The following is a 21,790-nucleotide window of genomic DNA, read 5'->3' on the forward strand; positions in this document are numbered from 1 at the left end:
GGCCCGTGAGATGCTGCCCACAAGGGACCCTGCCACGAAAGGCGCCCCAGACAAGCACAGAGAGAAGCCACAGGGATGCTCGCAGGGCCAGAGCAAAGGCGGGAGCCCTGCTCGCAGTTGGGTCACAGCTGTGACAGGTGCCGGAGCCGAGCTCCCTGCTCGGTCGGCTCGTGGGGAGCTCTCCCGTGGTCCCCGTGAGCCACGGCTGCCACCTCCCATTCCGTCCCGCCCACTCCTGCCGTCATTCTCGTGCGGGTGTTTCGCACGTGGGTTTCCAACACTCTCCTCATGGGCCCTGTGCCCCTGAAGCTCTCCTGTCACCCAGCGGAGCAGTGGCCTGTGGGCTTGGGCCTTGTTCCCTGCAGGCTGCTGGCCCACAGCAGGGAGCAGTGTGGGGACAAGGTGGGGACAAGCCCTGGCTGCTGGAGGGTCGCCTTGTCCAGTGAGAGTCCAGGGCTCGGTCATGGGAGCTGCAGGCACTTGCTGTGAGGAGCCTCTGTGAGGAGGAAGCTCTGGTCCCCGGAGATCTGGAATCAGAGGCCACAGGGCACTGGCACTTTGGCTCTTGCTGTCATGGGGGGAAGTGGTTGAACTTCTGAAAGCTCGGTGACCTCAGACACAGAATGGCGGCTTGTGGCAGTGGCCTGGGGAGGACCTGGAGGCCAGCACTGCAGGGTGCAATCAGTGGGGACAGCTGCCTGCTTAGGACCTTGTGTCTGAGGAGCTGGGGGTTGGGGACAGGTCGTGGCTGGCGGGGAAGGGGCCCGGAGGCTGCTCGGACGGCTCGGCGAAGGCCAAGAGCACAGCGGTAAGTGGCCTTCCGTGGTCTGTTTCAGGTGTTGGATACCTACATGTTTCACTCTTTCCTTAAAGCCCGGCTCAGCAGAAGGATGGACGCCTTCGCCCAGATGGACCTCCACACGCAGTCCGAAGAGGACAGGTGCTGTCGGCCACGCGCATGACTCGGGACCAGACACTTGAGCAGCATGGGTTCATTTGGGGGATGAATGACACGTCGACCAGAAAATCTCACATTCAGAAACATATAACACGTGGGGCTCGTCCCCAAGAGCTTCTGTCTGGGGGGACACCGAGCACCGTGTGCACGCCCTGCCTCTGGGCTTCCCTTTGCCGCTGCTGCCCGGCATGCTGTTCCAGCTCTTCCCATGCTGTTCCTGACAGACTTCGTCTATCTGTGTCCCTTCCAGGGGACAGTCTGTCTGTCCTCCAGCCGCTGGCCGCACGGGGGGCAGACAGACGCTGAGCTCCCGCTCTGTGTCCCGCTCGCGTGCGGGAAGAGCGGGCCGCGGGTGTCGCGTGGAGAAGAGGCTCGGGTGCTGAGACGTGTTCTGCGGCCGTACTCGTATCGACAAGGTGTTGCTTTTTTCTGACCCCAGATTAAACGGGATGCTGGTAAGCCCAAGAAGACCCACCATCGAGAAGATGACCTCACGGAAATTCTCGCCCCTGCACATCGCCCACAGGCGAATGGTAGTCAGCATGCCCAACCTGCAGGACATCGCCGTCCCCGAGCTGCCCGCCCGGAACGCGTCGCTTCGCAAAGTGGACACCGCGGGCTGCGGAAGCGGCAGCATAGGTGATAAACCAGCCCCGTCTGCACGTGGCTCCCGCCGCTAGCGAGTCGCTGAACGCGCCGGGCTCTGTCTCTGTGCAGGGGAATGCGGGTTTTGTTTTTGTTTTCGCGGTTTGAGTGTTTGAAATATTTCTCGAGTGTTTATTTTGCAAACTTATTCGTTACGGGATATGCTTTCTTACCCGTATTTTCCACCCCCAGTCACATGCCGTAGCTTGCGGCTGTGCACGGTTTCGGTGTCCCTCACGTACATGCGTGTCTGTGTGTCCGTATAAAACACCGTGAGCTAGGGGTGGGGCGAGGTCCCGTGGCCGCTGCCTCAGGCTGAGGCCACCGGTACCCGGTGCTGCCCCCTGGTGACCGCACACAGCAGAGCGGCGGGCCGAGGGAGGGGAGCACCTGGCCGGCCGCAGTGGGGGCCGTGTGTCCAAGAGAAAAGCCCTCCATGACAGAGTAGGCATCCTGGAGGTAGTGCTGTGTCTTCTTCCGCTGTGTTTCTCTCCTCGCTGTGTGAGTCTAGGCAGCTGGCGTCCCCTCTCTGGGCCTGTAATTCCTTTCTTGTCAAACCCAGGGATGTTTTTCACCCCCGGCTGTGCTCACTCCACTGTGGGAAGGTGCTCTGCCCTCCCCGACCTCTGAACCTTCGCCTGCAGTTACCCCCACCCCAGGGGCCTTCCTCTCCTCTGGGTTTCACAGCTGAGACTCTGTCTCCCTGGGTTGAAGGGCCTCCCCACACGACTGGCCAGGTCCTGGTCCCCTGGTGCCACCGGAGAGGCCCTTCAGTGACATTTGTGGAAGGAATTAGTGGGAGACACACGGGGATGAGGTTGGCTCTGGGCCCATGGGACGTGTGAAGCCTCAGTTTGCACGTCTGTACGATGGGGTTGATGGCCATGGCCTTCTCACGGAGTGGCCGTCCAGCTCAACGAAACCAGCAGTTTCTGGGGCTTGGAGCTGCCCAGTGGCGTATCGCGCCTGTGTCGTCAGCATGACCCTCCCGCGAAGACTCACTACCGGGTGTTTCCGTTTAGTGCTAGCGTCCTAGCAAATAAGATCATTCTGAACTCTCAGGGTGCCGTAGGAGTGTGGGGGGGGCATTCAGCTCGGGGGCACGTGGAGCTTTCTGGAAGAGGCACAGAGGTTCTCGCTTGACATGGCACCCAGGGCCCAGAACGTTGACGCAGACAAGGTGACGGGGACCTGGGTCTGTTCTCACGTCTGCTGATGGTGCACGTGTCTCCTCTCGGCTCTAGCTCTGAATGTGAGTCCGAAGCCGACGTACATGTTCAAGATCCCGGAGATCCACTTCCCGCTGGTGAGCCAGTGCGTGCAGGCCTACTACGCCGACTGCGTCGCCCAGCTCACCAAGGCCATGAGCCTCCTGGCCCCTGACAGCTCCGTGCTCCTGGCCCGGTACTTCTACCTCCGTGGGGCAGTGCACCTGATGCATGGGCAGCTGTTGGACGCCCTGCTGGACTTCCAGAGTCTCTATAAGACAGACATCCGGATCTTTCCCGCCGATCTCGTGCGGAGGACGGTGCGGTCCCTGTCGGGCCCCCAGCGCGCCCAGGCCGAGCAGGTGCCTGAGCTGCGACGGCTCATCAGCGAGGTGGTAGACAAGGCCGGCGAGGCCACGAAGCCTGACGACCGCGTGAAGAACTTCGAGCTGCCCAAGAAGCACATGCAGCTGGACGATTTCGTGAGGAGGGTCCAGGAGTCAGGCATCGTGAAGGACACGGACATCATTCACCGACTGTTTGAGGCGCTCACTGTGGGTAAGCGGCCGGCGGGGCCCAGACGGTGGGGTGGAAGCTCATGGGGCCGAGTCTGCCAACCCCACTGTGAGCCCGTGGCAGGGGGCTCCACCTGAAAGGCAATCGCAGGACCTGCGGGGGGCGAGGGGCCGCCCTAGGGTCTCGGGGAGCGTGCAGAGTCCGGAGCTGCGGCAGGCTCGCCGCTATCCCGGGGCCCCACCCACGGTGCCATCCCCACTGCCCCCCTGCCGGGGCGGCGGGAACGTTTCACGTGACCCGATGGCGCAGACGGGCACACTGCCATATTTATGACCACTGCCTGGCTCGTTTGGGACCTTTCTGCCCACCCCCACCCCCACAAAGGGACCAGCGTCCCCAGCTTGAGTCTGCTCCTCCGACCAGGTCTTTACGTGCTTACTGAACGCGGTACGTGGGTGCGCGTGGTTTCAGACAACGTGTGTGCGTCCGGCCGCGTCGTCCGTGGTCGCTCCGTTACTTAGCCTTCTGCTGTCACAGCTCACTGTCCGGTTTATTCACTGGACCGGCCGATGGCAGCACAGCGGGAACAGGGCACGTCGCACCTGTCTGCGCGGCCATCGGTGGCACCTGGGCCTCACTGCCCTAGTGAGCTTCACTGTGCCCGCTTCTGTATGTTGTGCCCAGTTGTGCTGGGTCTCCCGGGGGCTGGTGCTGAGAACCCAGTCGGGGTGGGGGGACCGCCGTCTTGCCAGCGAGCCGCCTCCTTGCCCTCGGGGCAGCACGGCCCGTGACACACCCACGTTGCTGTCCTGGATGTCCAGCTGGTCTGATGAGCGTCCGCTCGCACGCTTGGAGCTGCTCTGGTGTCTTCTGTCCGTTTCTACACTAGATGTTTGTCTTTTCCTCACGCCACGTGGGAGGGCCTTGTGTCCCCTGCAGCCCGGCAGCATCTCCCCGGTCTCATCCAGGGTCCCCGTGGGCTGGCTCGGCCAGCTGGGTCTGAGGGGGACAGGTGCTCACAGAGAGGCCTGGGCAGCAGTGTGTGGGGCTGTCGGGAAGGGGGAGCATGGGCCCCCATGACTCAGCAGCCCTCAGGGGAGACCCTGCCCCTTCCCTTTGGGTGGCCTCTACAAGGACGCAGGGCCAGCCTGTTCAGGGGCGAGGCCTGAGATACGGTGGTGTATGGCCACTGGTGTTACTGTTCTTCGGGAGCGAGACATCCAGGCTGTGCGTGGCTGATCCGAGATGTCACCAGGCTCTCCTGGTGTGCCTTGTGGCTTCATGGCATGGTGCGCCGATGGCCCCAGGGAGCACTGTTCTCCCAGTGGGAAGCACAGGGTCTGTCCCCACTCCTGTGGCCAGAAGTGTGTTCCACAGCCTGTAGCTGCCTGGGAAGCATAGTTTAATGGCTGGACATGTGGACAGTGTCCAGCTTCCAGATTTATGCTAGCAGCAACCCAGAGGATGCCACGGAGGGATGGTGGGGGGAACCAGCGGACGTGGCCCATGTGGATGGGCCATTGACGGCCTGGTTGTCACTTTGGTTCCGTTCACATCACAAAATTAGTTAATGGTCCCGACCCTGGGGTGTGTGAGCCGCTGTAGCACAGGCAACACCCAATGGACATTTCAGCCTAACAGCTGCGCGTCAGAAGAGCTCTGTGAGCTCAGACGAGCGCTGCTGTCTCAGAACGAGTTGCTGTGGTCTGAGAACACATCTGAGATTTCGTTCAGAAGATTCCCGTCACTGTCTTGTCGTCGTACATGTTCACAGACATTTCAGAGTCTGGTGTTGACACTGCAGGACCGGTGGCTGCCCCCGACAGGCCGCAGGGCAGGGAGGTGGACGTGTGTGCAAGCTTGGGGCCCGGATAGGGGTGTGTGGGTGACGGGCACTCAAGGGAACAGCCAGGGTTTCTGGGCAGAACTGGGGACAAGTGGATGTGACCTGTCTACAGGGGTGCATGCAGGAGCCGTGGGGGTGCGTGGCGGCCCCCCCAAGTGCGCGGTGGACACGTGGTGCTCATGGATATGCGTGGTGTCCGCAGGCTTGCATTGTCCAGTTTCGCCGCTGCCCCGGCGGGGGTGGTGGCCAAGACCTGCTGACAGCCGCAGGGACAGCTCAGTTAGGCCATACTCACGGGTGGCTGTGATAGCCAAGTCCCTGGGGGACTGTCCCAACACCGCGTTCTGGAGCTGGAGTGGGGACGTGGCTGCCCTGGACCTTTTCCGTGTCTTTTGGCCGTTTCAGATCCAGCATCCAGCGGGTTGCAGGGAGGGCACGGCAGGACGGCACGGCCACCCGCGTGCACAGCCGGGGCCTGGCCCCACACCCGCCTGCCAGCAGCGCTTTTCCTCCCCGTGCCTCGGCTTCCTGCTTTGTGAACAGGCCGCCAACAGTGCCGGCCTCCTGCGGGTATGGGAGGGTCGAAGGGACCCTGTGTCGTGTGCAGCGGTGTGGAAGTGAGCCGTGTGTGTAGCTTGGCGGCTGCGCAGCCGGGACAGCCACCGTGGCACGGAAGGGTGCATGTGAGGTGGTCATCCCTGCGGTTTTATCAGGGTGTTGCAGAGAATGCGTAAGAGTTCTCTGGTCCAAACATCCGGGGCCAGTGTGTGCAGAGGCATGTGATGTAGGCCTGTTTCAGAATATACTCAGTCTGACTGGAATGTGGGTGTGTGAAGGGCCAGAGGGGCCCCGTCCTGGAGGAATTTGGGGCTGATGTAGACGAGGAGCCCTGACGTGTTTGAACGAGAGAGAGGGAGTGCCTTCTTGTGTCTTAGGGCATTCCGGGTGCCGAGGGCAGCAGACTGCGAAGCTGTGTGGGTGTTTGTTCCTGTGCAGGATGGGTTGGGGGGAGGGGACCCACTGCATGACCGAGGGATGAGAGCAGAGGCAGAACCCGGCCAAGGCAGCAGCAGACACAGGGAGCCGTGGGGGTCAGAGTGAGCCGGACTTCTTGGCAGTCGGTGAAGTGGGACTGGGGTGGTCCCACTTCCACTGTAGGGATGAGCAGGTGGCTCCCCTACACAGCTTGCTTGAAGTCCCACCACTAACCAGGGCGGCTGGGCTCCAGACCTGGGTCTCTCTTTGACTCCAGAGCCCATGACTGTTGGGTGTTTAGAAAGGTTACTGTATCAGGTTTGTCTTGGTTACAAATAACTTGTTTGCTCACGTAACCAAACAATACTGAGATAGAGCTAGCTTCAGGCAAGGCTTGATCCAGTGGTGGAAGAGGGTCACCAAGGATCTGGTCTCTTTAGCATTTGTTTCCTCTGAGGACTATCTCCCCTCATGGCCCTGGGATGCCTGCCACTGGGTCCAGTGGTGCCCCAGGGCTTTGACACTGTGAAAAATGCCCCAAGAGTTACTGTGGCCACCGGGGTCAGGCCACACAGCAGTCCCCTTCCCCGGGATTGAATGCCCACCCTGGGCTTGGGCAGCTGGGGTGGGGAGACCTGGGTGCTGGCGCCCCCTGCTGGCATGTGTGGACAGTGCGCCACGTCTTGGGGGGGCGGACATCTGCCAGGCCGTGTATGTAGCGCTAAGAAATCCGTCTTCTCTACCAAACCAAGGACACGAGAAACAGATTGACCCAGAAACATTCAAAGATTTTTACAACTGCTGGAAAGAGGCAGAAGCAGAAGCCCAGGAGGTCAGTCTGCCTCTGTCGGTGATGGAGCATCTGGACAAGAACGAGTGTGTGTACAAGCTGTCGAGCTCCGTCAAGACGAACCGCGGCGTGGGCAAGATCGCCATGACCCAGAAGCGCCTGTTCCTCCTGACGGAAGGGAGACCGGGCTACGTGGAGATTTCCACCTTCAGGAACATAGAGGTAAGAGTGCAGCCAGCCGGCCCGCGCTGCTTGCTGCCAGGAGGGGCCCTTCGAGTGTAGATGTGATCGTCTTCCCCACCGAGGACACTTGGTTCTGGCCTCCCCTTGAGCCTTACGTGTGTCTTCGCGAGGCGAGCTGGATGTGTTAATCCAGCTCGGAGTACTGCTGGGGACGGAGAGGCGGGAAGGCACGGCAGCCGGTGTGAAGGTGGCCTGTGGGTGCCCCCCAGCCCCGTCCTCCAGCCCCCCACACTGGCTCGCGCAGACTGCCGCCTGGAATTCCAAAGGAGGAGCATTTCAGGAGGCAGGAGTGAGTGAACCCTGTTTGAACCCCGCGGACGAGAGCCTTTGTGCGGCTGTGCCGATAGGTCATGGCCTGGGTCGGCCAGGAAAGCCCGTGAACTCTCAGACACGGGTGGGGGTCCAGTCGCTGGGACTGGTGTCTGACAGCACGGTCACATGGAGGCCCCTCTCCAGGGCCGTCCCTCTCCTCCCGCCCGGGACCAGGCTCCGCCTGGGGCACCCTGTCCTGCGCCCCGGCCAGCCCCAGCTCTGCCCCCTCGGTCCTGGGCCTGCCTTCCCGGTCGGGTGCCGCCGCTGGGGGCCCAGGCAGTGCGTACAGGGCGCGTGCGCACAGGGCAGCGGGGATCTCCAGACGGCAGCTCTGCCACTTTCCCTTGCCGACCCGAGTTCCCACCAGGGGACACCTCTCTACCTGCTTCTTCTTTTTTCTGCCTCCACAGGAAGTGAGAAGTACCACCGTAGCTTTTCTGCTTCTGAGAATACCCACTTTAAAAATTAAAACAGTGTCCAAGAAAGAAGTGTTTGAGGCTAACCTGAAGACGGAGTGTGACCTGTGGCACCTGATGGTGAAGGAGATGTGGGCCGGGAAGAAGCTGGCCGACGACCACAAGGTCTGGGGGCGCGCACGCCTGCTCATCCCAACCCCCGGCTCGTCTCGGGCTCGGGCGTGGCCCTACGAGCTCACGTCGGGTCAGATGAGGTCCCTCTAGAGGCACTGGAGATGCCGTGGTTTGGTGGCCTAGGGCGTGGCCCGTGGCATCTGGGGACACTGGAGGAACGAGGCCGGACCCCGAGGCCTGAGTTGGGTCTTCTGGGCACTCCGTGCTCCAGCCGCCTCCTCCTCCACCCCTCGCCCCCCGCCCCCCAGGACCAGAGGTCTGGCCGGGGCGCGTCATCTGCTGGACTTGCACTTACAGCCTAGGGATCTGTGTGTTTCCACTGACTTGGGCCACACGGGTGGCTTTGAGTACACGCAGCGAGGATGGTGCGGGCACGAAGGGCCCATGGATGGAGGCCCACATGGGGCGCTGGTGGGGCAGAGGGTCCGGCTGCCTAGACCCAGCCAGCAGCCGCAGCCGCGTGCGCAGAGCGTGGATGGGAACTCACACGGGCGGCAGCTCAGGGGCCGCAGAGGGGTGCGTGGCCCCTGGTCATTGGCGGGAAGGTGGGGGAGGCAGCCCCCCCCCAGGGGCAAACATTAGAAAGCACAGACATGCCCACGGGAGCACTGGCCCTCGCGAGGGAGTCGGTAACCGGGGCCCAGACCGCGGCTACGGCAGGTATCGTTTGTCTGGAGTGGGGAGGGGGCCCAGGACCTGGCCGGGTTTGGAATGTTCCGTGACTTTCAGACCATCCATCTACTCTTACGCCCGCTGCTTTATTTCACACAAACGGTACAGTCCAGCTAGAGCCCGCGGGCCACAGACCATCTCTGGCTATTCAAGCCGCAGCCGCAGAGCTGAGCGGTTGCCACAGAAATCCCAAGGCCCATGGAGCCCACGTAGCTGCAGAACACATGGGCCGACCCCGGCTATAAGCAACCAGGGTTTGCTTAACTCGGACGGACAAAAGCAGTCCCGTGACATCGGCCCCTCGCATCCGCCGTCCGAGCAGCCTGGGCAAACGTGCTTTTTCGAAGGTGGTGTTGGCTGTAATGTCCCCAGGCCTGGCAGGCATTTTGCTGACTGCGTAGAAACGAGCGCCTCTCTCCCGCAGGACCCGCAGTACATCCAGCAGGCGCTGACGCACGTCCTGCTGATGGACGCCGTGGTGGGCACGCTGCCGTCGCCCGGCGCCATCTACGCCGCCTCCAAGCTGTCTCACTTCGACAGGATGAAGAATGAAAGTAAGCAGAGCTTGTGTGCGCCAGAGCCGTGGTGCCCCGACTGTGCCTTCCGGAGTTTTATCTGGGTGTGCGCCAGAGCCGTGGTGCCCCGACTGTGCCTGCCGGAGTTTTGTCCGGCTGCCGTGAGAGCTGATCCTGAATGTCTCACTTTTCCCCTTTTTACACTTCAACGCGCGGATTTCTGCGTCACACGCGTCCTTCTGTCCTCTTCCCGGGGCGCTCTGCACCTACCAGGACCCACGGAGGGGCTTCCCCCTTGAGCTCTGAGTGACGTCCCACACACGCTGGGTGCTGTTTGCCGGGGCTCTTAGTTGCCAGCAACAGCTCTCTGGCAGCTGGTCATGTGTGCTGGGGATCGGTGGATGGCTGCTGAGTGGCTCGCGGAGTCCTTGGCGAGGTCGCTGTGTGTCACGAATGCGCCCCCCGGAGAGCCGTGTGCGTGCGGTGTATCGACTGGAGCCCCAGCGGAGGCCCCGGGTGGACGGGTCTTTTCTTGCCCTGGATGTGGTCAGTTTCCCCCGTTGGGAGTTCTCTGATCACCTGCGTGCACACTGAGTCCGGGCTCTCACATTCTGGAAGCCATACGGACACTGGTCGTGGTGGGCTGTTTTAATTTGTCAGGGGTGGATTTTTAAGTCTAGGAAATAGCAAATGGGTAGGAACAACTTTATGCATCATTTTAGCTACTTCTGTGTATTTCAATTTTTAAATGATCTAGAAGCGAGCAGTCCTGTGATTTGCATAGAACAGGGGGACTGCTTACCTGCTACCATCACTCCGAGCCGTGGTCGCCCTGTGTTAGGTCCAACAACATCAAGTTCATGAAACAGGTGAACCACGGACGCGAACCACGGAGGACCATCTCTAGTCCTGTTTGTATGCGCTGTTTCCTTAAATCACGGCTTTGCTGAGATGGAATTTTCACACCGTACTCAGGGACGGTGCACAGCTCCGTGGTTCTAGCGCACTCACGGGCGAGTGCAGCATCACCAGAGGGAATGTTAGGACACCTTCATCGCCCAGAAAGAGACCCTGTACCACGTAGGAGCCACACAGCCCCCAAGCAACCACTGAGCCCCTCTATCTCTCTCTCTCTCTCTGGATTTGCCTGTTCTGGGCGTTTCTCATACGCGCCTCCTCCAGCATGTGTCCTTCTGAGAGGGGTGTCTTTCCTTAAGCTGCTTTCAGAGCCTGTCCTGGAGCAGGTGTCCTGTGTCACTCCATCCTGGGGCTAAGCACCGCTGTGCGGGTGGACCCCTCAGCTCACCATCATCAGCTGACCGTGTGGGTTGTTTGTTGCAAACAATGCTGGGCACACGCACTGGTGGGTTCTGTTTGCGCATGCTGTCCTGGCTCCTGGGCACACAGCTGGGGACGCTGGCTTTTTAAAAAATATGTTCTTCCAGAGCACCTGGGTGGCTCAGTGGGTTAAAGCCTCTGCCTTCGGCTCAGGTCATGCTTCCAGGGTCCTGGGATTGAGCCCCACATTGGGCTCTCTGCTCAGTGGGGAGCCTGCTTCCCCCTCTCTCTCTGCCTGTCTCTCTGCCTACTTGTGATCTCTCTGTGTCAGATGAATAAAGAAAAATCTTTAAAATAAATAAATAAATAAGTATGTAAGTAAAATGTTCTTCCAGATTCAGAAAAAACACATCTAAGTGTTGATTTGCTTTGGTGCATGTCGCCCTTTGTCACATCTGTCGCCGTCTGTGGGATCGCTGATGCTGCCTGGTCCCAGAATCCCCCGTCCTGTATCGCAGACCCTCCCCCACTGTCCTGGAACCCCCCATCCCAGAACCCCCTTTTCTGGGAGCAGGCAGGATGCTCTGGTCACTGCAACCCCAGCAGAAGGGACCGGGAGGGGCTCTTGTCAACAGTCTTAGAAGCAGACATTGGCGGCTTCTTATTTTTTTATTTGACAGAGATCACAAGGAGGCAGAGAGGCAGAGAGAGAGGGGGAAGAATGCTCCCCACTAAGCAGAGAGCCTGACGCGGGGCTCGATCCCAGGACTCTGGGATCATGACCTGAGCCAAAGGCGAGGCTTTAACCCACTGAGCCACCCAGGCGCCCCAGCGGTTGTTATTTTTTTCATTAGGAACAAAATCAAACACTCCAGTTTAGCTCTTTATCTCAGTTCTCTGCCAAAGCCTTCTGACTCCTTTACAGACGAGGCACACCGTCACCTTGGCGGCCACCAGCGCCTGCCGGCTTGCTCTAATTGTCCACTTGGCTCCATGTGGTCAAGGCAGGTGGTCTCGGCTCAGTGTCCCTGACCCCTCGTCACCCACAAGAACTGCTCTCGGGTGAGCAAAGCTTGACAGGATCGAGGCAGGAAGCCCGGCTTCTGTCAGCAGCCTGGGGTCTGCTCAGGATGGAAGATCTAAAAGTTAAACTTATGAAATGCTGCACCCAACCCGGCGGGGAGGCACTGGGGGAGGCTGGAGACATCTGTGGTTGGGGCGGATGTGGCATCCGCTGGGGCACCCAGGCTGCTGCTGGCTGTCCCTCAGTGCCTGGGTCCGTCCCCACAGCCACCACAGCCATGGCCAGAGGTGGCCACAGGGCCCAGGCTGAGAGACAGCTCTCGGGCTAGTTGTCTCGGTTTCGTCACTGGGAAACAGCTAAGGTCTTGTCTTTAGTGGATAATCAGCGATGGCCAAGTGCAGACAGAGGTCACACTGGTTCCCAGCTGGGATGTGAGCGGCGTCCCCATCTTGCCTGTGGTCCGCACTCGCAGCGGGGTGTGGGGGGTGCCAGGATGGGGATGCCTTACTCTCGGGTCTGGGGCCAAGCGTCGGAAGCTCCCGGAGAGAGCAGAGAGTTTCCCGGAGAATAGGACGCTAACAGAGCACTTGCATTTCAGTGCCCACGGCGGTTCCAAAGACGACCTCGGAGACCCTGAAGCACAAGATCAACCCTTCGGCAGGAGAGACTCTGCCCCGCGCCGTGGACGTCTTGTTGTACACCCCGGGTGAGCAGAGCCGCTGGCTTCCGGCTGCCCTTCTCAGCACTCCGGGGACTTTGGGTCTGTGTCTGAGGTCAGCCCTGACGCGAAGGGGGCAGGACATGATGTAGTGTCCGTGGGGACCCAGGGTCTCTGCAGGCTCCCCCAGCTCTGGTCTTCACGAGGTCGAGTCCACGAGCGGCTGCCGAGCTCACTCAATAAGTAGAAACCCCCCGACTGCGTCAGGGAGGCGGCAGCTGGGGGCCCACGGGGACTGATAGGGAGTTGGGGGGCACCCCATGGGGACTCTGCTCTGCTCAGCGGTCCCTCATGCCGCACGGTGCTCTACAGTTTGGACAGCGCTCACACTCACACCCTTTCCTCCGGGGGCGCTTGATCTGGGCCTGCTGTCCCGACGGCTGTGCCCCGGATCTCCTCTCGAGCTGTGGGCATGCGGGCGCGTCTGGGCGCGTCCGAGGACACGGCTGATCTTCCTGGCGCGCGGCTGTGCAGCCCGACTCCCGCACACGGGCCCCCCGGCTCCCCGCAGGCTGCAGCAGCACGAAGGCCAGACAGGAACGGGCGCCGCTGCAGGTCTGAGCGGGACGAGGACGCCTTCACAGAAGCCCTCCTTGTCGGGACTGCGGCAGGAGGGTTGCTCGAGGCTCACGGAGCCGGGAAACAAAGGACCTCATTCTGGGCAGGAAAGAACCCGCGTCCGGGCGCTTGGCTTGGGCTCACAGAGGGTGCAGTGAGCGACCATGATCACCGCGCCGTGCTCCCCTGTCCCCTCAGTTCTGCCTGCACAGTGTCCCCCAGCTCTCCGGTTCCAGAGGGACAAATGGCCGCTCGGTGGCAAAGTCGTTCCCCGGCAGACGAGGACCCCACAAAGTGACAGACGGAACGTGGAGGAGGACAGAGCCCAGTCGGACCTCGTGCCCCTGGAGACGGGCAGGATTCCTGCAGTCAGGGCTCCTGTTGACTCTGACACCACGGACGGAGACAGTGTTGTCCTGGTGTCTGGATAAATGAGTATTTCAGACCTTGTCGGCTTCCTGCACATGAACACCGACTGGACCCGGGCCTCCCATCACGACGGGCTGGGTGACTCTGAGAGCGTCCAGAAGGGCCACCGTGAAGAGTGGTGGAGCCCTTGTCCCGTGGAGTGTCTGCCCATCTCTGAGGAGCGAGGACCGGAGTGGGGCTGCGGCCAGCGCTGAGGGGCAAGAGGGACAAGCCCAGTCAGGAGCTGCTGAGAAGGGGAGCCGGGTAAAGCCGTTAGTGGTGGCTCCGGACTCCAGTGCTGCCCGAGCGCTCCGGAGCCGGCTCTCCAGCGCCGCCACCCAGCCTCAAAGCATCCCAGTCGCTGGTGGGGCTGACTCTGTGGGGCCGCATCTCCCCAAGGGGGCCTGGAAGCTGTGGGATGAATACCCCAGAGAGATCGACACATTTATGCTTCCTTGATCGGTGCCGGAGGGGATATGACTGAGCAGGGGTTTGAGGGAAAGGCAGTCGTCACCATAAATGACGCTGGGACATCGTGCATCCCTTGGCCACACCTCAGGTCACGCAGTCAGTTCCCAGCGGACGGGAAGGTACCTGGGGAGGCACTGACGAGTGAGGCAGGCAAACTTCTAGCAGCCAACACAGAGGGCCATGACCTTGACCTCGGGGTAGAGAAGGAAACCGTGCGGAAGTGCTAGCCAGGAAGACATTGGTGGATTTGACTGTGAAGATGATGGACTTTAAAGACACTTTTTGGGTACCTGTGGGCTCACTCGGTGAAGAGTCTGCCTTCAGCTCAGGTCATGATCTCAGAGTCCTGGGATCGAGCCCCGCATCGGGCTCCCTGCTCCGCGGAGTCTGCTTCTCCCTCTCCCTCTGCTGCTTGTGCTCTCTTGCTCACTCACTCTCTAGTAAAATCTTTAAAAAAAAAAAAAAAGGACCCTTTGAAGAGAGTGAACAGGGTTGTCTGGACGTGGATAGCATGTTGGTAACACAGCAGAGCTGACAACAGGCCCAAGTCGCAGAGAGGAGCCCCGCCCAGCTCCGAGGCAAGCGAGCAGAACGCCCGCTCCCAGAAGACGCCCTCCACATACATGGCAATGAGAGCCTGTGCCGTCAGGGGAGTGCAGGCCAGTCACGGCCCCAAACCCCAGAATCTTCACACCGTTCGAATGGCCGAGATGCAGTGTGTGTGGGGACTTGTAGCCAAGGGACGTGTGCGCAGCAGTCGTGGGGTGGGGGCGCACACGGGCTGCGCGACGGCTCCCGCCCCGGCTCGCCCACCGCCCCGGCTCGCCCACCGCCCGCCCTCCTGCCTTGGTCCCCGGCACACCCCTGCTCCCGGTCCCCGCTCCGGCTGCTGGTCTTCGGAGACCACCCGCCCATCCTCCAGACCCCGGCTCGGGGAAGCCGCCCTGGCCGGGGGCCCTGCCCGCTGTCCATGTCGTTCTCTGGTCAGTCGGCGTGTCCCCCGTGGGCACGGGGCCTGGCACACGCAGGGCCCCAGGCGGCACCCGAGGAATGGCGTCACCGGCTTCCCTTTAAAGACGTGTTTGGGTTGCTTCCTCCCTCAGGGCACCTGGACCCAGCAGAGAAAGTGGAGGACGCCCGCCCCAAGCTGTGGTGTGCTCTGAGCGAGGGCAAAGTGACCGTGTTTGACGCCTCCTCCTGGACAGTCCACCAGCACTGCTTTAAAGCGGGCAATTCCAAGGTGGTGAGTGAGCGCCGTGCCCTCCGACGCGGCGGCTGCCCGGGTCGGGCCGTGCGTTCCGGAAGGATAGACGCATCCACCGGTCAACAGTGGTGGGGTACACGTTGCCCGACAGCATCGGCCTGTTCGGTTGCACTAGCCGCGCACCTGCTCTAGCCTGTTAGCGTCCGTGCGTGAGCAGACGGTGGCTCAGCCGCCCCCCAGCCTGGAACCCGAGGATGGAGGTCAGTGACGCGGATCCGGGGTCCTGTCTCGTACCCGCGTCCCCTATCCCAAGCAGACGTGTGCAGTGTTTTCACGTCTGTGGGGTTGGAAACCAGGTCTTATCTTGCGCTGCATGGTGGGGCACCCGCAGGCACCAGGGCCTTCGCATTGGGCCACTGCGGGCACGTTTCACGTGCTCCCCGGGGCCTGCTTCCACAGCAACCCCCAGCTCAGGGTACGTTCCCGCCGACCGCCTGGTGGGAGGCATCTGCTCGGGATGAGGCATCTGCTCGGGACGCTCTCAGCGAAGAAGCTGCTGCCCCGGGAGGTGCCGCTGGGAGGTCCTCCCCCTCCCTCCTCCTCTAGCAGGAGAACGGTCCAGTGGGGTTAGGGACCCCAGCGTCCAGCATCACTTAGTGTCAACTTTGGTGGCCACGTCCCATCACTTAAAATAATGTGGCCACCTGGGGCCCAGTCTGGGCTTTCCAAACGGCTGCGACCAACAGAAACACGATGAATTCAGGCACGCGTTGCTGGGCGCCGGGCGCATTCTTCACCGCGCCGGCAGCAGACCTCACGCTGGCAAGACTGTGAGGTTACTGAACTACTCCCCCGTAACCACATAGGGAGCCTCAGCCCATAAAGTAACAGGGTCTAGATAAGATATTTACTAAGGTCCAGTAGTGCGCGAGACCAAACAGCAGTTGAGGAAATCCCGTGCATTCTAAATTTAGTTTTTTGCTGTGGCATCTTAGTGATGTGCATTTCCGAGTGACGTGTTAATAAGAGAATAACTTAAAATCCTAGCTAAAATAAAATCAAAAGGCCACATTACAGGGCCGTCTCTGCTGCCCCCAGGCAGGCCAAGTAACAACAGTCCCGCAGTGCGGCAAGTTCCCCCGCTTCCGGGAACACCCCCTCCTGCTGTCCCGGAGGTACTCCGTCCCGTTTCACAAGAAAGAAACTCGGACACTTGTCTCAAGGAGACACTGTCTCTCCTGAAACTTGACGTTCACAGCAGTTTACCTGAGGTATCTTTGGGCCACTAAAGAAAAACATTTACTAAAATTATACCAGTTCTCAGGTAGATACTTTAAGAGAAAGAGCTTCTTTTTTCTTTTAATACTTACTAGTTTTGGTATCAAACAAGTAAACTTTTTTTCTTTTAAAGATCTTATTTATTTATTTGACAGAAAGACAGAAGGAGCAGAAACACAAGCCGGGGGAGGGGCAGAGGGAGACGCAGACACAGGCCCCCCCCACCCCAAGCAGAGAGCCCGACGCGGGTCTCGATCCCAGGATCCTGGGATCATGACCTGAGCTGAAGGCAGACACTTAACGACTGAGCCTCCTCGGCACCCCTAGAAAGGGCTTTTTCAAATGATTAATTCTGAAATTAGTAAGCTAGCTTCCTTTTTTAATTTATGGGAATATTTACTGGTAAAATTACAACTACCAATTTTTAGGGGTGGCTGGGTGACTCAGCATGCCCCTCCCCCAGCTCATGCTCTCACTCTCACAAGCTAAATAAAACTGGGGCGTCTGGGTGGCTCAGTGGGTTTACTGTCTGCCTTCGGCTCAGGTCATGCTCCCGGGGTCCTGGCATCGAGCCCCGCATCAGGCTCCCTGCTCCGTGGGGAGTCTGCTTCTCCTCCCTCTGCTGCTCTTTCTCCCTCTGTCAAATAAATAGAATCTTGGGGAAAAAACTATGTAACGAGTTTACACACTGGTCCGTGGACAGAACATGACCGGGGTGCACAGGAATGGCCCCCGTGTGCCCCGGAGCGGAGGTGCGGGGTTGGGGGGCAGCGAGGCAGAGGCTGGGACCGCGCGGCTGACGGTGTCTCTCCCCGGCCTGTGTCAGAACTGCATGGTGATGGCGGAGCAGAACCAGGTGTGGGTCGGCTCCGAGGACTCGGTCATCTACATCATCAACGTCCACAGCATGTCCTGCAACAAGCAGCTCACCGACCACCGCTCCGGCGTCACGGACTTGGCCGTGCAGAGCGGGACGCCCAGGTACCACCGGGCTCCGTGATGAGGAAGGGGCCCTGGGGCTCCCGGGTGGGTGGTGAGCGCTGAGCCGGGGGGGGGTCCCAGTCACGGCGGGTGATGGCCTGCGGGGGCCAGGCCGGCCATGTAGAGCGAAGCAAGCAGGTCCGTCGCGAGCCAAGTTGGGTGATGTTCCCACTCGTTTCTGGTCCTGAGCACGGGGGAGCGGGTCGCTCCTGTGGGCCACCTGCAGGGTGAGCGCGGCTGCCACGTGGCCCTGCTCGCCCGTGTCGCAGGTTCCCCTGTAAGGACGCCAGTCACGCTGGGTTCGGGCCCCACCGTTAACTTTGACTCGAATGCCTCCCTGAGGGCCCCGCACTCTGAGGCCCTGGGGGTTAGGACCCCGCCTGTCTATTTGGGGATCCGGTGCGGTCTGTCACGTGTACTTGCTTCCTCCGCTGTCCTCACCGTGTTCAGCACATCTGCTCAGAGGCTGGAACCCATCTGTCCTGTCTTTGCTGTGGGTCCTGTGCTTAGAACCGGGCCTGGCACACAGCAGGTGGCCCAGGGAGAGTGGAGAGCGCGGAGGGGTCCCATTTCCCTCTAGGAAGGCGGCGGCGGCTCGGGGAGCACGGTCACGGGGCACAGGCACCCCCAGCTCGGCTGCTGTCCTCCATGCCTTGTCCCCTGAGTTTTCGGGGCACCGCCTGTCCTTGTGGGGCCCGGCTTAGAACATAAGGAGCTGAGCTGAAGATTAATCGCTCTTGGGAGGTGAAGGGGCCCCGCCTCGCACCGGCTGGTGCCCCGCGTCAGGGGCTAGACTTGACTCTGTGGTCGTGTCGCGGTTCTGCAGAGCGGGCAGCAGACGCTGCGGGGCGACGAGAGGCACCCTCAGGAGACCACCTGTGCCTGCTGCGTGGGTCCCGACGTAACGCCTTGTTCTGTCCAGCGGGCAGCGTTTGCTGGGGCGGGATGGGGACTCTGGGCTCTGGGCGTGTTGCCGCCGAACTTACATTGTGTTCACACCCCCAGCAAGGTGTACTCGAGCAGCACGGACGGGACCATCCTGGCGTGGAATGCGAGCACCCTGCGGGTGACCGACAGGTTCCAGCTGCCCGGCGGCAGGCTCTCATCCATCAGCCTGCATGATGGCTGCCTCTGGTGCTGTAAGTCCTCGGGCCCCCGCTGTCCCCCGGCTCCAGGGAGAGGACACGGAATGCGAGCTCGTGGCCGATTTCCTGTGCTGCGTCTTCCCACCTGCCGGCGGGGCCTGCTCTGTGCCTGCAGGCTCCCTGCTCCCCTCCTGTGCTGGCGGCTTCTCGGGCCTCCTCAGGACGCCGGCGACTGTGCCTCTCCCTGCTGCTCGCCTCTGCTCTCGCTGAGCCCTGCTTGGGGCGTGAATGCAGCTCGTGCCCCGGGAATCATCACTGCTCCTTCCAGGAGCCCTCTGTGGCCCGGTCACTCTGTGTGTGGCCCACGTCCCCCCTGCCGGGCGCGCCTCCACCCAGACCCCGGGAGTGTCTGTGGAGCTGGGCGGGGCACCCTGCCGGGCTGTGACGGGGACCAGCAGACGCTGGGGCTGGAGGCGCGGGTCCTGCATCTCTGAGCCTCCCAGAGCCCAGGTGCCGCCTGCACTTCCAAGCCTTCCCCGGCTGTGCCACACGCCAGGGCCATGGTCACGAGCACGGCTTTCTGGACTCGAAGCCTGTTTTACACGAGGTAAAAGGCATGACCTCGTCGTTTGTTGGCTGTGGACCAAAGCATACATCACAGAACCACCCAGGGGCCCAGGCATTTCCACCACCGCGGGGGGCTCCCCTGCGCCGCGTTTCGGGCAGCGCCCGCCCACAGGGAACCCATTGTGGATTCTGCCGCCGTGTCACCTGTCCCGGGCCTTTCCTGCACGGACCCTGTGGCCGCGCGGTTGGCGAGTCTCGTGTGCTCAGGGCCACCTGCGATGTTTGGCTACAGCTCCTTTTGGGGAGGTCGATGTGCTTGTGCGATTATCCCACAATGGCACCCAGGAGTTACCCCGTGTTTACCCCTTAGAGACGCCGTCAGACTCTCCTTCAAAGCTGCTGCCCTGCGTGCCGCTCCCGCCAGCCGCGTAGGAGGGTTCTGGGTCGCTGGCGTCTTCACCAAACCCGCTGGCTCTTACCGTCGACGCCCTCGTGGCGGTGTGTGGCGGCAGCCTCCCCCGGTGGCCAGTGCCTTCCCAGGCGTGCGTCGGTGCACGTGTGCCCCGCGTGTGTGCGCGTGTGCTGTGCAGAAACGTCTGCGTGCCGGTCCGCTGGCTCCGAGCGCCGTGCCCACAGCTCACGCGGGGCCCGCCGCCCCCCGCACCCCTCCCTGTCCCACCTTTCTCCTTCGCTTCTGTTACTCCATCTAAAAGAGAGCAGGAAAGGAGAACTTTTCATATTTGATTTACTTCAGCGTCATCTTAGCTCTCCATTGTTTGGTCTCACTTTCTCATGGTTGCTCGAAGGATTGCGATCGGCAGCCTGAACGCGAAACGTGGGGAGCTCCCGGCCGCATCGGCAGTTCCACTGACCTCTTCCTGCCCCTTGGGCTACTGTTGTTCGAAGCAGTATCTTTTTGTGTGATAAACCTCCAAAAAAATTTTTTTTTAAAGATTGTATTTATTTGACAGACAGAGATCACAAGTAGGTAGAGAGGCAGGCAGAGAGAGAGGAGAAAGCAGCCTCCCCGCTGAGCAGAGAGCCCGATGCGGGGCTCGATCCCAGGACCCTGAGATCATGACCCGAGCCGAAGGCAGAGGCTTTAACCCACTGAGCCACCCAGGCACCCCCTTCCCAAAATATTTTTTTTTTAAAGATTTTTTTTATTTATTTGTCAGAGACAGAGAGAGAGAGAGCGAGCGCACAGACAGAGTGGAAGAGGGGGAATCAGGCTCCCTGCGGAACAAGGAGCCCGATGCGGGACTCGATCCCAGGACGCCGGGATCATGACCTGAGCTGAAGGCAGCTGCTTAACCAACTGAGCCACCCAGGCGTCCCCCAAAAATATTTTTTAAAATTTTTGCATAAGTACTGATTTTTGCCTATATATTTAACCACTTCTGGAGAGGTCCGTTCGTGGTTTCCATCAGGCAATGCTTCCCTTAGCATTAAGCATCTCCCTTAGAATTTCTTATGACCTGAGTCTGCTGTAAGCAAATTCCAGGCTGACGGACTGGATCCCCCCACGGTTTAGAAATCTCTTTCCGTTGTCATGTAGGTTTGTGTATTCCTGATGAGAAGTCATTCCTGTTGTTTGGCTGAACACATCATGTCTGGGCCCCGAGGCTGCACGAGGGGCTGTCTTTGCTCTTCACACGTCAGGCTGAAGCGTGCTCAGGTGTGAAGGTCTTCACGTCTGTCTCGCTTGTGGTTTACTTTCACGAGCGGCCGAGACTTTTCACCGTTCCCTTCAGTATTTCTTTTGTATTCTTTCTCCGTGTCTTCTGGGATTTTCATTGTGTGTGTGTGTGTGTGTGTGTGTGTGTGTGAACGTACACACACACGTATTCTAGAGTCAGAGTGTGCTGTGAACATATACAATAATGTTCTGATACAGTAGGCGACGGACCATGTCGCTCAGGCCTCCCCACAGCTGTGATTCCTTCCTTCCTTTCCTGTGTCGAGCTTGGGGAAGACCTGAACGTTTCACCATCTGTGTCCTGTCTGCTGCTGGACCTGTCCAGCAAATTTTCATTTCAGCCCCCCAAATTTCCATTTCTCTTCTAAAGTCTTTATGTCCACCCATCCTCTGTCTTCCTGTGAGTTTTTCAGTTTATTTGTAATTGTTGGTCGAGGTCGTTCTCTGCCGGATCCTGGGTCATCGGTGGGTCTGCTTCTGTGTGCTGTTTCTTCTGCTGCCTTCGTGTCCTCGTGCGTCACATGTGCAGGAGTTCTTGTCGTATCCTGGCCGTGGTGGACACGTCTAGGAGACCGAATTACAGCCTTCTTTAGAGACCATTAGGCTTTGTTCCGGAAGGTCACTGAACCACTTACTGGCCAGTCCTAATCCTGCAGAGGCTTGGTGTTCCGCTTTTCTGGGTTAAACACATTTCACTTTTGAGCGTAATCCTGGAGCACGTGACACACGTTCTCATGTATAGTCTTCGCTTTTGTAAGCGAAGGGGTCGCAAGGGGACGCCTGCGGAATGTGTGCAGCCTTCCTAGCTGAATGAGCTCTAACTCTGAGCTGTTCTGCTTCTGCCTTCTCTGTTTATACACAGTTCAGGAGTCGGCCACAGATTTGAGAATTATTTGTACATTTTTGGGCTCCCTCATTTTGGGGGTATTCCTTCTCTTCCCAGACACATTGGCAGCCCCAAACCAGACCCTTGAGCAAGGTGGACATAGGGCGAGAAAGCTTCTTCCTCAGGGTCCCGTGGAGAACCGGGAAGCACCGGCAAGGAGAGCCTGGGTCTGGCTACAGGGTGGGAGTTCACTTCTCTGTCCAAGGACGTATGTCTCAGGCTTGATCTCCAGCGTGCGTGTGCGTGTGCATGTGTGTGCGTGTGTGCGCATGCAGCCCGGCTGCATTCTGGACTACCACAGCTGACCTGACTGTGCTAAATAAAAGGGTCGTGTCAGGGACAGCGAGGGAGTGAACAGAGGAC

The 21,790-nt window shown here is 60.1% G+C and overlaps 1 protein-coding gene across 4 annotated transcripts in view; it reads left to right on the top strand.

The window, feature by feature from the left end:
- The window catches only part of DENND3 (DENN domain containing 3), a 50,167-nt gene that overhangs the window by 24,853 nt on the left and 3,524 nt on the right, over window positions 1-21,790 (top strand). For all 4 annotated transcript variants that reach the window (XM_059395229.1, XM_059395230.1, XM_059395231.1 and 1 more), the window contains 10 exons: window positions 837-940; window positions 1,398-1,597; window positions 2,848-3,369; window positions 6,901-7,160; window positions 7,904-8,074; window positions 9,180-9,309; window positions 12,171-12,278; window positions 14,831-14,970; window positions 17,036-17,190; window positions 18,196-18,329. In XM_059395229.1, coding sequence (XP_059251212.1) covers window positions 837-940; window positions 1,398-1,597; window positions 2,848-3,369; window positions 6,901-7,160; window positions 7,904-8,074; window positions 9,180-9,309; window positions 12,171-12,278; window positions 14,831-14,970; window positions 17,036-17,190; window positions 18,196-18,329 — 1,924 coding nt within the window. The remainder of the gene's footprint in view (window positions 1-836; window positions 941-1,397; window positions 1,598-2,847; window positions 3,370-6,900; window positions 7,161-7,903; window positions 8,075-9,179; window positions 9,310-12,170; window positions 12,279-14,830; window positions 14,971-17,035; window positions 17,191-18,195; window positions 18,330-21,790) is intronic.

This window comes from Mustela nigripes, chromosome 3, assembly GCF_022355385.1.
Source record: "Mustela nigripes isolate SB6536 chromosome 3, MUSNIG.SB6536, whole genome shotgun sequence".
In the NCBI taxonomy this organism is placed as follows: Eukaryota; Metazoa; Chordata; class Mammalia; order Carnivora; family Mustelidae; genus Mustela; species Mustela nigripes.